The following is a 17,315-nucleotide window of genomic DNA, read 5'->3' on the forward strand; positions in this document are numbered from 1 at the left end:
CCCCCTGACACGCCTCTTCCTCTCCCCCTGGCCATGCCTCCCCACTCCCCAGAACACCTCCCATTCCCCCGACCACATCCCCATCTTCCGTTCCGCAGCCCAGCAGTCCGGGAAACCGCCAAGCCACGGAACCTGGGCGCGTGCCACATGCTGGCTCAGTGCCAGCCGGAGCTATTTATTTATTACAGATACAGGTAAGGAAAATGGGATAGACTTAGGGTTAGGACTACATAGGTTACACACAAGGTGGTGGCAATTGATTACAACATACATTAATCCAAACAAAATTATTCATCGATACAAAAATTATCATATTGATTAATCTACTGGTTAATAGTTTAATTAAACAATCAATATTTTTCCTCTAACCTTATCTATCTCATCATAAAAAGGCTTCAAATTTTTACTTATACACTCTTCTTACTACTAAACTAACCTCTAAAATAAAATCTCTTATCTGATTCTTACTTTCTAATATCTTATCTTATATAACTTCTCTTTAAAAAAATAACTCTTATTTCTCTTAATACCACTTAAATTTTGCAATATTTATATTTCAAATTTTCATTTACATCTTTTTTGATTGAATATGATTTAAAAAAAATTCTACTTATTGTTCAGCCATTTTAACTTTCTGTCTTAGTGCTTGCTTTGTACTCTATCTTATCAGTGTTCCTCGGTACTCCTCTGACTGCTTCTTCCACTTCTTCCTTTTCTTCTTGAATCTCTTGAGTTTCTTGGCACCTCCCTGTTTTTCTTTCTTCTTTTTCATTCTGTTGTTTTTGGATTTAATCCATAAATTCTTCCTCTTCTTGAGACAGCTTGCTCTCTGAACGCTTCCTCTGTTTCCTTCCTTAAAATTCTTAGTTGTTATAGTGACAATTGGTTCTTCCGTCTCCTGTCCCAGTTCAAAATACTCCACTGCTTTAGTTTCACCAGACATTTGATCCCGTCTTTTTCCTTGTCTATTGTTTGTGATCTGTTCCTGCGAGTTTACGTGGGAAGAGCTTGTTTGCTTGATTTGTTCAGATAATTTTCCAACCTGTTGTTCCATTTCTCTTCTGAAATCCATCAAGAAATCCATTAATAAGGTCTGGCTTTCCATTTTTATCAATATCAAATCCAGCCACTTCTTATAGGGCTACTTTCCAATTTTTGTATCCAAAAAGTATAAGTCCAAATTCCACATCCAATCAATATCAATGTCAAATCAATATCAAATCCATCAAACCATCAAAAAGTCATCCAAATCTTTATCTTGCATCCCTTCTTCCAAAAAGGGTGTATCAATAGTCCAGGTGAATAACAGATTTTTCCCTCTTTTGCTCTGTGTTAAATCACACTCTATCCTGGGCGCCATCTTGGAGAGATCCGGAAAGCTGAAAGAACTTGCCCTCCCACGGCCTAGATACAACAACATGACAGCAAAAAAAGCTTTTAAGTGTGAGTAATTGGCTCATTAAAAGGCTTTAACGAGAAACTGCAATCAAAAATTTTGAAGGAGGAAAAAAGAATTTCAAGATTATTCACGCTGGCCGGTAGCCACCCAGGGGGGAAATAAGCGAATTTGGGTTTCCCCTTCTGGAGTAAGCACAAAACTATTCTGATTAATGGTATGTACCGAAGAGAATTAAATAAGTAATCTTTAACGGAGGAAATACAGTCTACTTTCGTTTTTTTTAGTAAAAAGACTTGATTCAAGACTGGTCATTGTTACTTTCGCTTTCCTAGCAAGAGGCTTGAATTTTTTTTATTTTTTTATTTTTGTCATTTAAAGGCATACTAACCTAATGTGACTCTGTTATTGACCTGGACTATTGATATACCCTTTTAGGGTTGGGGTCTTAATATTACTGGGGTCTAGAAAACTAGAAACAATCATATCACTTTAGAATAGTGGTTACCAAATTTTTTAGCATGAGGACCCACTTTTTAAAACAATACCCTTTCAGGACTCACCTAGGTTCACCAGAGTTGTAGAAAAAAAAAAGATCTAAAAATAAATACGAAGGCTATTCTGAAACTAAGTACTGCTTGGTTGTTAAGACCTGGCTGGTCCTGGTAATATTTATTTATTTATTTATTTATTTATTTATTTATTCATACATACATACATACATACATACATACATACATACATACATACAATAACCAGAATGACTCATGAACATTTATCTCCCAAACATTACACATGCTTGCAAACTGCAGAAGGTCAGCTCTTTGCAAGGCAGTTAGTAGCTACAGTATCTGATTTTTTAACAGCTTCAGGCTTTGAGGAAATTAGTTAACTGATATTTCCATCACTCTTTGGCGACCCACCAAAAATCAGGTCACAATGCACCAGTGGGTCCCAACCCACAGTTTGGGAACCACTGCTTTAGAAGTTTCTTGTTATTTCAATAACTTCTTATGTGCCTCACTTCTCCCATTAGTTCTCTTATAGTACATCTGAGACAATTCTGAGTGGCAAAATGGATTTTCCTTCTGTGTACCGGATGGCACCAAGGAAAGGGACTTATTATACAGGGATTGTCTAGCTTCTTCTGCTTCAGATGGACATGGGTTGGCCTCATTGTCTCAGTTGAAGATGAAGAAAGCTTTGCACAGAACCTTGCGCCTTTGATTTATCAGAATAGCATTTGTATTGCCTTCCTGGAAAAGGATGACAAATACGTGTCTGAATTCCGGGAAGATTTCATTGAAAGCATTTATAAAATAAAGGAAGTGCTTCTATTAAGTAAAGCCAATGTGATTATTCTCAGTGGGACACAACTGTTTCAGATTGCTTTAGCATTAATCTTACATACTTCTGAATGATCCACAAGGATCTATATACCAAAGGTTTGGATCGTGCCACCTGAATGGAGATTTCCTTTCTTGCCCTCAAGGAAAGTAATCGGTGAAAACGTTTTTTATGGCGCCTTGTCCATCACACCCCACATAACTGCAGTGCCAAGATTCCAGGAGTTCCTTCTTACCCTGACGCCTGACAAGTCACTTAAGAATTTTATCCACTTCTGTTCATTTGACCAACCATATTGCTCTCTTCTCAATGAAGATCAATTTCAGAAAGAAAAATATGCAGAAGAGGGGAAACTAGAGGTCCTTTATTTGGGAGGTATGAGTGGTGAGAGTTACAATATCTATAATGCAGTCTATGCTATAGCATATTCTCTGCATGCAATATACCTCTCCAGAGAAAAAGCAAAACTGCCTAAAGGCAATTCTGAACATCTGAATGTTCAGCCATGGCAGGTAAAATAATCACTGTAATTTATTGGTGAAAAATCATATTGAAGCGATGGATGGAAATATTTAGGAAAGTTATTGCTAGGAAACCTTTGAGTTAAAATAAAAGGATGATGATGATGTTGATGGACACAGAAGCACATGTTATTTTGTTTTAAATTTGTATATAAATATAGAAATGTAGGAGTTTCATCCATTCTGCAAGTTAATTTAAGATTAAAATTCACAGGGAAAACATCAACTCAACATAATTCAACAGATGGATACTAATTCTACTATATACTTAAAAAATGAATGGCCCTGTCCTATGGGCCTATTGCTGCAGTGGGATGAACACCCCACTGTTGGAAAAGGCCCAGCAGTAGATGGAGTAGTACACCGCCATGATACCCCCAGTAAGTTGGTGGCAGGGGTATGTTGCAAGCAAAGAGGGGAAGGGCAGGGAGGTTTGGGAGCACATCACAGAGGCAGGACACTGGATCGAAGGTGGATTCCAGCAGCACTGCCATGCACCACAGTCCAATCTCCTCCCCTTTTTCCTGTCCCTCCCCTTTTCTCTCCTATTCATCTGGTGCAGGTCTGAGCAGATCTATAAGCCTTGACAGGGCCTATGGAGAGGTACAGGAAATGACTTTTTGATTGCCTCCCTGCCATAGTATGCAGCACACACCTCTATGGCACAACTGCATGCTACAGTTTGTTAGGGGATAGGATTGGGCTGTAAGAAATCTTGGTTAGCAGGTTATAGCTAAGTAACTCACATGGCCCATGTTATCCACGTGTTCAGAATACACAAAATTGATCATCTGCAGATTCTGGACCCACTTGGTAGGTCCAACCTGTACCTTCTGGAGGTGATGGGAGCTGTGCTGTGTGTGTTTTGAGGCCTGACTGCATGTGTCCTGCATGCTGCCTCCCTGGCTTTCAGAAGGCCCTGGAAGACCAAAAATTGTGATTTCTGGTTTTTAGTTGGAAGTCCTTCTGGAGGCTCAGTGCTGGTCCGGCCACATTCCGAGTATTTCAAATGCTCAAATATGCAGACTTCATCATCCACAGATTTTGACACCCATGGGGGTTCTGGGAAGAGAATACTGGCGGATACAGAGAGCTCCTCTGTATCGCTTTTTATTTTTAAAAAATCAGAAACAACAGAGACCAATTATTTATGATGGATTCTACTTGTTCATGCCCATCCCTTAATGTGAAATATTTGGTCACCTTTGATAGTTCTGCAATATTCCATCTAGCAACTCCTTGAATGGTGGACTGGAATTGTCTTGTCAGTTATTTGCAGTTGGAATTTTTTGCAGCATATTTGCAGAAACCCAATACAAAAATTTCCCCATTCTTCAATATCAGGAAATAGCTGAAATTTTCTGAGTCAATGTACACCAAGATGAATGCTTTTTTCCCCTCCAGCAGGTGCATGATATAGTCAGAAATTATGCACAACAACGATCCCTATGTGAGCCTCTATACACCTTTCTTCCAATTCGAAGCCTCCTTCCATTCACCCAAACCCAACGTCCAATCCCCTCTACCATCCATCGTTTGTTCTGACCTGCTTGCTGTTGCTTCTCCAAGCATGTGGCTGTGGCAGCATAAAGCTGGAAAAGAAGGATGTCGCTGCCTGAGCTTCCCATACCCCTCCAATATCTGGATCTCTGGTTTGCAACATCATCTACCAAAGGAAGCTGGGCTTAGTTCAACCCAGTGCCAGTGTTTCATGTCTTAGTGGCATGGTGCCAGCAAAGAGCATGACTTCAAACTGACAAGATGGTACAGCACATCACCTGGATTCTATTCTGATAGAATTTACAAATGCTGCAATAAAATGATACAGGATTGAATAAGTACTGTATAGAGATCATATAGATTCCATTTCAGGTAACTAATATCATTCTTTCCATTTAGCTCCACTCTGTATTAAAAAACCTCCACTTTAACAATGGAGCTGGACAGGAAATATTTTTTGAGAAGAGAGACTTGTCATCTGGGTATGACATCATCAATTGGGTCTGGTTAGCAAATGAAACAAGTCCTTTGTCCAGGGCTGTTGGAGAGATTCTCCCAAGTAAAAAGTTTGCCATCAGAGAGGATTAGATTGCATGGAATAGGCGATTAAAAGAGGTACAAACAAGTTGAATTTCTCTATTCCAAATGTGAAATGTTCAGGAGTAAAATGGTCCCTTCGCCAGATATATCTTTCAAAGAAACTGTGGGGAAGGAGAGGGAGCAAACTGGATTCTGCTCATAACACTCGGAGAATTATTTTCCTTTTAAACTAACATCAGTTATATATCCGAAGCCTTTTACCCCAGCCTTAAGTTTGTGTTTTAAAAATTCAAAAATATAGCTAATATAAACAGACATATATTGGACACATATGTCTGGGATGCATAAAGAACAGGTGTAAATGTCCAATACTGGGATGCATTTGACTGGGGCGCAGTTTTCCAGGGTGCAATGATTCTGTCACTCACAAACACAGGCACACAGACAATATGCAATATCTGCATCCCTTCATCTAATTGTTTGATTATTCCCCCCCACCAAACCCAAATGTTTCTACTCAGTCCTCACTTTTTAAACTATTGATCACTCTCTCTTTATTCACTGTTTGCTCCAAGTCTCTGTGATTCTCTTCTCAGCTGGTAGATACATCATGGGGGCACCATTTCTCCTTGGAGCAGGCAGGCCCAACATAGGGCCCAATCCAATGCGGCCCCACTGCTGACACAAAGCTCAAGCGCCTACGCTTGGTGTTGCAAACGTGCCATAAGGCACACCTATGACACCCAGTGAGAAGGAGCCACTTGCACTGGGCCAGGGCCAGTTGGTGTTGGGCCTCAGCATTGTTTGGAGGGCCAGCCGGCACTCCCGCAGTGCCTGTAAGTAGTAAGAATTTTCGGGGAGGGGGGAAGTGAGGTGGCATTGGGTGGGGGGAGGTGGGGGCAGGGGAGGAGCTGGCCCAGGAGGGGATGGAACTGGCAGAGCTCTGCTCTGCCATATCTCATTCTCCGATTTGGGCTGCAAAACCTGACAGAGAGGCTTTCAAGTCAGTGCTGGCAAAATAGCCGGGGCAGACTTGAGAAGCCTCATTGTGGGACCTGGGACTTCCCCTGAGGAGACCTACGGTGGTGCCGCTGGATGCAACTGTGGCCCATTATTGCGCCTCTGCACCTGGCAGAACTGCCAGGGATAGGATTGGGCTGACAGTCCACTGTCAAATGCCGCCCTGACTCACCTCTGTACAAGTCATCCCAAAAATTCTTGAGAGAAAATGGACATCCAGCTCCTGACCTCATTCTGAAGCATTCCTATGCAGCAAAACACTATGTGTGGTGTTCATTCAGTTTCAAAAAGAGCTGAATATTTATTACATCTCCAAAGTCACAGACAATGCCAAGATCTAAAACTCCAAATATTTAAGTTCAAGTGTATTTTTTAAAAAAATCACTCAACAATTTTCTAGCCCTCATTAATCTTAAAAATAATGGAAAACACTGGTTATTAAACTTAGATAGTAGAGATGTTCTGGGAGAAGTACCTAATGTTCCATAGTCCAGCAGAAAGTGTAGCTGCCACTCATGAACCTGTGCAGTCAATTGGGCCTGAAGAAGAAGAAGTCACAGAGGCATTGAAACAAATGAAGCCAGGCAGTTGGTCTTTCTCCTGCTGGCACTTGGCCTGGCACCAACCTGCAGTGTTGGTGCTCCCTACTCTCCAGGTGCCATAAATATGCTTTACGGCACGTTTATGGCACCCAGTGCCAACTCTAGGAAAGTATAGGATTGGGACCTAAGTTGCCTTGAAGTTTTATTCACAAAGGTAGGGTACAACATCAATGTATTGAGAAATGAAGGGTGCAATCCTTCCTCTTTTGTGTATTGTAATGTGATATGTGTTTTGTGTATTGTGTCATGGGTGTTTTTTCATATTTGTTTCTGGAAAACAATAAAAAATTTAATACAAGCAGAAATTAAGGGTGCAATCTTATCCTCCACTGGAACAGGCAAGCCAAGAGGCTTGCGCCATATCCAGCGCAGGATAGGGGCCAGAATCGGCTCAGCCAGAGGCAAGGGGAAATTTTTCCCCTTTCCCCTGGGCAAGGAGCCCTGGCCCCTATGGGTCTCCTCAGATCCGTGTGACGCAAGTTCAAGGAGAGCAGAGCAACTTCAAGGAGCAGGGCCAACTTTTAGAAGCAGTAGGGCCAACCCATCCAATGAAGTGTGGGCCTCAGGCAGTAGGCTGCAGATTGGAGGTTAGGACAGCATCTTTGCCTGCTTGCTTCCACTGCTTTTCTTTCTCTGCCTGTTTCCTGCACTTGAAAAAGAAGAGGAAGAATGAGAGGACAAGGAAATGAGGGGAGAAGAGTGCTGAGCTAGAACATTGCAGATGGGAGGAGCACCTTGTTGAGTAAAGGGGGGGTCTGAAGATGTACAGTTAGGAAAGAAGATCTACTCAACAATGCTTGATCCATTTCGCTGGATGGTGTTTATTTATGCTCGACAAATAGTTTAAGTAACAAGTTCCATTATTTGTATGTGTAATGAGAATTATCCCTCTCCTTTGGCACTATATACAATCAAAGACAAAAAATGTAATCATTACATGTTGGCAACCTTCAGTCTCGGAAGACTATGGTATCGCGCTCTGGATGGTGGTTCTGGCACAGCGTCTAGTGTGGCTGAAAAGGCCAATTTGGGAGCGACAATCCCTTCCACACTGGGAGCAAGTGCAGTCTGTCCCTGGTCTGTCTCCCTGGCTATGGGCCTTCCTTCTTTGCCTCTTTGCCTCAGACTGTTGGCCAAGTGTCTCTTCAAACTGGGAAAGGCCATGCTGCACAGCCTGCCTCCAAGCAGGCCACTCAGAGGCCAGGGTTTCCCACCTGTTGAGGTCCATTCCTAAGGCCTTCAGATCCCTCTTGCAGATGTCCTTTTATCATAGCTGTGGTCTACCTGTAGGGCGCTTTCCTTGCACGAGTTCTCCATAGAGGAGATCCTTTGGGATCCGGCCATCATCCATTCTCACAACATGACCAAGCCAACGCAGGCGTTTCTGTTTCAGCAGTGCATACATGCTAGGGATTCCAGCACGTTCCAGGACTGTGTTGTTTGGAACTTTGTCCTGACAGGTGATGCCGAGGATGCGTCGGAGGCAGCGCATGTGGAATGCGTTCAGTTTCCTCTCCTGTTGTGAGCGAAGAGATTGAAGGGATTGAAGGGATTGAAGGTGCACCATTGCAAAGTGCTTTATGGCACTATCAGCATCTAAATATTGGTGATTGGTGACCACAAATGGTCTTACTTACCTCAGAGCTAAAAGCTCCCATGATGTGACATTGTTTGCATGTCTAATAAGCATGGAACTGTTCAAGACGAGGCTTTTCGAAAGCCAGTTAGGAGTAGAGAGCAGTTGTTCCAAAAAACCAAATGTCATCCCTCCTTCTTTCACTTTCTCTTACTTGAATTTATCTATCATTCCCGTGCACAACTTATGTTTGTCTCATTGTCTTAGCAGAGATTCTTAATGATTGTAAATCATTGTGCATGTGGTCCTAATGACAGTGCAGGAAATATTTTATCTGAATTTAAGTACCACCAATCTCATTGCAGCAAGAATTTTCAACATCAACAGCATGTCCTGTCCTTGATTTTTGCAATTCAGGAGATCAATCAGAATCCCAGACTCTTGCCCAATGTTACCCTGGGATTTCACATCTATGACAACCTGTTTAACTCATGGAGTACGTATGAGAGTGCCTTGAGTCTACTGTTCACACAGCAAAGAAATATAACCAACTACAAGTGTGATAGAAAAAAAACATGTGTTGTCTGTTATTGGAGGGCTTACTGAAGAGACTTCCATCCAGCTGGCCCCAATTACCAATGTCTACAAGATTCCTCAGGTACATTACTGATCTTCCTCAATGCCTTTCCATTTAATGTTGCTCATTGGATTACATGCAAATTAAATAACTGTGTTGAGACCCACTAAGTGGGTTGCGAGTCAATTTCAGATGGGTCCTCATTCATTTCAATGTGTATTTTATTTTTAATAGACTTGATGCTACCATGGGATGTGACTGTATTTGGGGAAATATGACAGATGTGTACTTTTAACAGACTGCTCTGTATATGCTTTTAACAATGATCATCAATGGGGCTTATTCCCAGGTCAGTGTGGATAGGATTGGAGCCTTTGGGATGTTTGGGGAACTTTTTTAAAAAACTGCTTGGGATAGTTTCTTATTTTACCCCTCAGTTCAGAATGCCTGGGACTGTAGCCTTCCAAGAAAACTTTCTCTATATGCATCAGAATGACAGGAAGAGAGAAAAAAAGTGTTTTTACCAAATTTCACAATATTCTTCTTCTGCTGATCCATAAAACATCAATTCCCTGGAATAGGGAAGACAGGATAGACCATTAACAGATGAAAAGGTAGCAGATTGGACTGGAGCAGGGAACATATGAAATCATTGTCTGCGTTTTAATATTAGAGTGGAACACTTATGACCTCATAGTATCCCACAATCAAAACGCAGCTTCTCAATGAGCAGCACCAGAGCCAGCTTGGGGCGTTATGTGGTAGAAAACAGAAATTAGAAATCAGGAATACAGAAATCAGGAAAAGAGAAATATTGTAAGACAATATTTCTGAGATACTGTGGCTCTGCCCTGTGAGAAATATTCCACTGGGCAAGACTTCATGGGACAGTACTAAGTCATATCCTTCCGCTCACTGCTCTTTGGATACAAGCCATTTTTGTTAGGTATGGAATTGTTTCATATAATGAACTAATTATCTGTAGCAACTTAACCTCTAAGGATCCTGTCCTTAAAAGCTCCTATGGCTCTTGATGAGAACATGTGCTTCAGAAATGCCATTGTGCACTCTGCTACATTTTTTGTGGACTGGAGTATATCAGCCTGCAGTAGACTTGGGGGGAAAAAGGTAATGAGCAATTGAGTCAAAAATTACATGGAAAAGAACCTTGGCAATCTTCAGTATTTCCTAAAGATACCATTTAATTTTTAATTTTTTTAATTATTTTTTGTACAGTGTCAAGTGAGGGTTTGAAAGATTATGTGTAGGGGGAACTATTGGAATGCATGGAGTTGGAATGGCAAGAGAGAAAACTGAGTTGGCTGAAGGTGAAACACTTTGAGGTTCAGGGTCTTGGTTTGGTGATCACCTGCTTCACCGTTACCTTTATGCCTCCCATAATACTCTGTTATTGTTGACAATAAAGCAAAAGTGAGAAAGACAATGTCACTCTGCATTCTCTCTTATCCAAAGAGAACTAAACCAGAAGTTCTGTTCCTGGAATACGTTACAACCTGTGAAAATGGGAGAGCATAGTATTGGCAGCATGAAGTTACAACAGAAATTGCAATGGAAATAGAAAGAAATTGCCAACTACAGATCCTCCATCTAAACATGGAAGCAATAATAAAATCAGCATACCAAAATTTGTACAGATGAGAGAAAGTCAAGCATAGCTTTCTGTCTCAGGCACATTTATGGGGAAGGAATGGATATGGTCACATACTGCATCGTCCTCTCCAGTTCCATTACCCAAAGAAGTCCATTTTTAAGAGTTTTCTACCCCGTTGAGATCCCTGCATTATACATAACTATTTTTTCTACTTCTTTCTGCTCCGTGAAAAGGAAACCCAGAGATCAACTGACTGCACCTCTCACAAGAGATGAATGAGACAGAAATAACTGAATTTGTCCTCATTGGATTTTCTGGCCGACCAAAAACAAGGATGGCGCTAGCAATTTTCATAACCATCATGTATTTGGTGACTATAGTTGCAAATGGACTAATTACTTTGGTGGTCATATCTGAGTCCCGGCTCCACAATCCCATGTACTTTTTCCTTTGCAATCTATCCATCATTGATATCTGTCTCTGTACAACTTCTGTTCCGCAAGCCATTGCCAACTGTTTGGTGGAGAGGCCTGTCATGTCTTTTGCTAGGTGTTACACTCAAATGTACGCTGGTATATACTTTGGATCCACTGAATGTTTCCTCCTGGCAGTCATGGCTTATGACCGGCATGTCGCCATCTCCAATCCACTACATTATACCATTGTCATGAACTGGAGAGTTTGCACCCTCTTGGTTTTGGGGACATGGCTTTTGGCCTTCTTACTTGCTATAGTTCCCTGGATTGCAAACCCAGCCCAGGTCTGTGAACGTAATGAGATAGATCATATCTCTTGTGAGCTCACCGCTTTCATGAAGCTGATCTGCTCAAACATGGCTAGGAGTCAGCTGATGTTGAATCTCAACAGTACTGCCATAGTCCTCTTTCCCTTCTGCTTCATTCTCTTTTCCTATTTACGCATCATTGTGGCCATTCTGAGAATCCACTCAGCTGGTGGCAGATGGAAAGCTTTTTCTACCTGTGGATCTCACCTGGCTGTGGTAGCCGTGTTCTTTGGAAACTGTATAGTCACCTACATCAAACCTCTATCAAAAGATGGCCAAGATAGTGGCAAAATTCTTTCTGTCATTAATGGAGTAGTAGTACCCACGGTAAATCCTTTAATCTATACATTGAGAAACCAGGAAGTGAAGTCTGCATTAAAACAACTGACAAGAAAGAAACTGTGATGCATAAATGTTCTGTTTCTACTGATGTAGCAGGTTCAAATCCTATGCAACATTCCTGCTCTGAAATTGGATAGGATTGGATGCTTAAGTCTTTTTTCTAGTCAATATTTTTTCTTGTTTTCTATATATATATATTTATATGTTTTTCAGGATAATGTTTTCTCAAACTGTGGGTTGGGACCTGATTGTTGGTGGGTCATGAAACCGAAGATGTGATAGCTGACAAGGAAAATGTATAGGGCCCAATGGAAACTGAACTGCAATGAGTATTTACTCAGGAGTAGGTGCCTCAATCCACTTTCAAGGTCAGGCCAAGTGGAATGGTTCTTATCCAACAAATGCAGCGACCCCCCCCCCCGCAAAAAAAAAAAAAAAAAAAACGCTCAAGAAGGGAAACCCCCTCTCCAAGCTAACAAGGAAAAATGTATTGAGCCCTATGAAAAGTGGGTCATGGATGTGCATTTACTCATGAGTAGACAAATGTGAATTGATTCTTATCGAGGACCAGGAGAAGGGGAATGCAAGTCCATCAAAAAGATTCTGATCCAATGATCGTGGAGCTCAACAGATGCTCCAGAAGTGGGGCCCCCACAATAGTAAAAAGTGTGAAAGCAGGCTTGAGCACATGGTAAAAGTGACACTTTTTGTAGTGTCATAAACCAAGGTGGGTCCTGATAGCATGTCAGTTTACAAAGTAGGTCCCTGTGCTAATACTCATACGTTTGGGAACCACTGGGTTTGTTTATTATATTTGGAATATCTTGTTGTGTGGGTATATCTGATCTTTTACAACATATTTTATGACCATACGAAATGTAATAGGATCGGGTATATAACTGTTATCCTTTTGGGATATCCTAACTATTTCCATCCGATCCATGCAGGAAGTTAGCAGTAACTGATAGCTGTTGGTTGCAAACAGTCTGGCATCTTGATTTTGCAAAAATGCACGCCGATCTGTCTGTGATGTCTCTAAACTGAAACATGAATTCCACAGCAACACCACTGATTCCTGTTAGATGATGATGACAATAAACCTTTTACAAACTGGTTCCAGATTATGGATTGTGTCCTAAGAAACTGAAACATTGCAAATGGCCCCATCCTATCCTTGGCCATTGCACACGCATGGTGTGGACTGCTCTCTCAGCCTCCTCTGCATTTTGAGTTCTGATTAGGGATCAGACTGGCTAGGAGAGGTGAGTGGAGAACTTTGCTTGCCTTCCAAGCTACTTCATGATCTCCAATGGGTCTCCTCAGTTCTGTGCAACAATGGTAAATGCTGTAGCTCTGAGGAGTCTTCCAGGGACATGTCTGGACGAGGCTGGGTGTTGAGATATGGCAGACATGATCCACTCTCATCCTGCCCAAGATTTGCCCCAGTCCTCAACTCACTGCCTGCAGAAACTCCCCAGTGGCCTATCTGTGCTATGCTGCTGGAAGTGCAAGGCAATCTGGCCCTTGCACCTTCAAAGACCAATTGAAGTCCTGCCACGATGATTCACCTCAAGCTACCTTGGCAGAACTCATGGTAGAATTGGGCTGCAAATTCCACAGAAATGAATGAAATCCCAGCTCGAGACTAACATGGTGGATAGTGTTTAGAGCAGTGTTTCTCAGCTGTGGGTCAGGACCCACTAGGTGAGTCGTGAGCCAATTTCAGGTGGGTCACCATTCATTTCAGTATTTTATTTTTGATGTATTAGACAATGCTATCATGGTATGTGACTGCATTTGGGAAAATGTTTCACATCTGTAGTTTAAACAGGTTGCTATGTATATGATTTTAGCGATAATAGTAAATGGGACTTAATCCTGGGTAAGAGTGGGTAGGATTACAGCGTTGTATTATTAATAATCTTCCTGCTTGATGATGTCACTTCTGGTCATGACATCACTTCCAGTGGGTCCTGACAGATTCTCATTCTAAAAAGTGGGCCCCAGTGCTAAAAGTTTGAGAACCACTGGTTTAGAGGATTAGATCTGAATCCAGAAGATTTGGATTCAAATTGCAACTTGGCCACAAAGCTTACTGAGGGCTCAATCCTGTCCAACCCTCCAGCACTGATGCAGCCATACCAATGGAACATGCGCTGCATCCTTCAGTTAGGGGGCAGTCTCGGAGCCTCCTCAAGGTATGGGAACATGGTTCTCTTACCTTGGGGCTGCATTGTGGCCTGGTCAGTGCTCAAAAGTTGGATAGGATTGGGTTCAGAGCAATCTTGAGCCACTCACTCAGACGAACTCCATTGGAATATACCAAGCAGTCAAAAAGGATGTAAAATAATAATGTTTGATCCTGTTGGAAATAGAGCAGGGGTTATAACCCAATATAATTAATCTGTACTAAGCATCACTGAAATCAATGAGACCAATTAGTTAAGACTAACTGAAGTCTCATTCATTAACATGGGACTTTGTCATGACCTACTTTCTTAAAACAAATCCCAGTTTATTATCTGAATGCCAATCCCTAATGCCATTTCCAAAACATCCCAACTCTTCCCCTAGCAGAGAAAAAGTTACATATGTTCTGGGACATTTTTGCCTCTGTAGATTTAAACTTGATTGGCCCTAATCAACTTAAGTGAATCATGATGCAGTTCCAGTGAAAACAAAGTTCAATTGATAGCAAGTTTGTTAAAAATAATTTGCCGCTTTGATAAGATTTTGTCAAAACTATTTTTAACTGAATTGGGCTCCTTTATCCTTTAAAGCCATTTTTAAGAAGTTATTTTAACAGGGATTATTTCATATTCTCAAATTTAAGAAAATTATTCCCGATTGCTTTCATCAACAACCAGAAGTTTCTGTTTATTAAATGGTTGGCAACCTTCAGTCTCGAAAGACTATGGTATAAGCCTACAGCACCCGGTATTCCCAGGTGGTCTCCCATCCAAGTACTAACCAGGCCTGACCCTGCTTAGCTTCCAACCCAAACAATAACCTTTTCCAGAATAATGGAAACAGGCAAATACACTGCAATTTTGCCATATGCAATATGTTTAAACTTAATTAATGAATATCTTGGTTGAGATAAAAGCAATACCAGAGTAACTACTATGTTAGTCAATATGTGATCACTGAGACAACTGTTCTTCAAAACTTTTAATGTGTATGCATTTAAGGAAAAAAAGGTGTATTTTCTTTAACTGCCATAGAAGAAAATTTCAGGGATGTGCTTCAATCACTGGGCTGAGTCATGGGTTGAGTCATGAGTCAGTGAGACTGCAACTCAAGTTGAGTCACGAGTCATAGCACGCACCTTTGCAACTCAAGTCACAGAAAATTTTGAGTCAGTTCAGTTCAGTAAGACCTTTATTGGCATAAAATACAGAGAAAGAACAAAACAAAACAAAAATATACAAAGACAACACAACATAGACATCGGTCTTTTCCTCACACACTGCCCAGAGTCCCAGAGCTCTGCCTGGCAATTACCCCAGATAAAAAGGAAGCGACCTTATCAAGGGTCTCAGAGTCAGGTGTGGAAAGGAGAGACTGAAGCATGATTGAGTCCTCCCAGACCTGCATCCTAGTTAACAATGGGCAAAGTAAACAAAATATTTCTTGCATGAAACATCATGTAGTGGGCAGTAGAAAAGGGTATAGTCTCAATACAGTCCCTAACACACTTGCATTTCCTCTCCGAGTAGGGAATACCACTGAACCTGCCCAATAACAAGGCTGATGGAAGAGCATTACACCTTGCAAGTGTGAATGCTCTCCGAGCCTGCGGGCACTCCAGGTGATAAAAGAAGGAGGCCAGTTTCCCAAAACTTACTGGAACATGGAGATAGAGTGGAGAGCATGTGGTTCTGGCGGCACTAGACAGCTCTTAAATTTTGAGTCATTTTGAGTTGAATCACAAGTCATTCTGAGAAACAAGTCAAGTCTCTGAGCCAGAAATCACAAACAATTTGAGCTGTCCTCCTCCCCTCAACCCCCCCTAAGCCCCCACTTCCTGGAACCACCTATCCTCCTACCACCATGTCTGCTGCCACCATCGGTTTGAAATCCGAACACCCAAAAGGTCAAAAAATTGAGCAAGAACACACACACATACACAAGGGACTCTAGATAGGGACCAAAATCCATTCAAGTCATTTTCCAAATCATTGGCCCCAAATTGCGAGTTGAGTCAGAGTCAGTGATGCACACCACTTGAATCATCCAAGAGCACTTTTTGTGACTCGAGTCGAGTCACTTTGAGTTGAGTGCCTGTCTCTGGAAAATAACCCACACAAATTTGTAACACATGGTTACCCAGGAAAAGAGTCATATTGAGGTAAATAGAGCTTACATGTGAGTAAGCATGCCCATGGCAGATTTTTTTCATTTCGGTTTTCAACCATTCTGACTCAGCCAACTGTAGTTTTAACTTTGTGCCACAAGGTTATGAGTAGATTGCAACATCCCACCTTACTGTCAGTCACAGTCACAGTCAATATACCTGCACATGATCCCTCTCTCAACAGCTTCAAAGAAAAATGGCAGAACTTCATTAATTGCAGTTCACTGCCCTTAATCTATATATCTAATCCAGATCAAATTGCCATGAGGCTAATGTGCATGTGTGTATTCTGTTTGCATGTTGGAATGAGAAGATCCAAACATAGAGTGATGTGAGTGGGTGGGCAGTGGGCCAGTGGAGGAGGTGGGCAAACGTTGGGTTCCTGGCACTCGACTTCAGTCCATCATCTCCTCCAGGCCACTGCTCAAAGCAGCCGCTTCAGTCTGCCCTGTGATGGCCCTGTTTCTATATCTCCTCTTCTCCCATAAACTGGACTGCAAACAGACTCTTGCTGTCAACTCTGATCCCTGATCATTTATACTATCAAGATCAGGCTGAATAGCATTGTGCAAATGTGCAAAGCATTAGTAGGCACTTCTACTAGGTATCCTACCAAGATTCCTGAACTGTGAAGCAGCAGTGCTGAAGGCTTCTACTGCATTCAGCTGTGGAATAGAGGCTATTGGAGGTCTCTTCAAGAAATATGGCCATTCCCTTCCCCCATGGTAAGCCCAGCAACCACTATGTGGCTACTCGGGTTTGTGCCAGCAAAATCACTGGTGCAATTCCTAGCAAGTGCTGCCTGGAAATCAGGGGGAATAGAATATGACTGTAGCCACTGCCACCTTTCTCATCTTCTCCTGAGCCCAATCCACCCCTCTCCACTCCATCACCCCATTACATTTCCTCTTCATCTCTGTTCTGCAACCCACCTCCCGTCCACCAACCTGTGGAGAGTCTACATGCTCCAGAGAGCGCAGCCTTTTGACATGAACCAGCAAGCAGGTGCAGGCCATTCCTCCAGTGCCACAAACCTCCATGCTTCCACAACATGTCTTATGGCACATTTGCGACAGTATATGTGCTCATTCTGCCAGCGTTGGACTGGTTAGGTTTGGACTGCCCACATACAAGATAATTT

The 17,315-nt window shown here is 41.9% G+C and overlaps 1 protein-coding gene across 1 annotated transcript; it reads left to right on the forward strand.

Moving 5' to 3' along the window:
- The first annotated feature begins 10,962 nt into the window (after positions 1 to 10,962).
- On the forward strand, positions 10,963 to 11,880 carry LOC136652721 (olfactory receptor 2A12-like). Its single transcript, XM_066629642.1, has one exon. The coding sequence runs from the start codon at positions 10,963 to 10,965 to the stop codon at positions 11,878 to 11,880; it is 918 nt and encodes a 305-aa protein (XP_066485739.1).
- Positions 11,881 to 17,315: the final 5,435 nt, after the last annotated feature.

This window comes from Tiliqua scincoides, chromosome 5, assembly GCF_035046505.1.
Source record: "Tiliqua scincoides isolate rTilSci1 chromosome 5, rTilSci1.hap2, whole genome shotgun sequence".
In the NCBI taxonomy this organism is placed as follows: Eukaryota; Metazoa; Chordata; class Lepidosauria; order Squamata; family Scincidae; genus Tiliqua; species Tiliqua scincoides.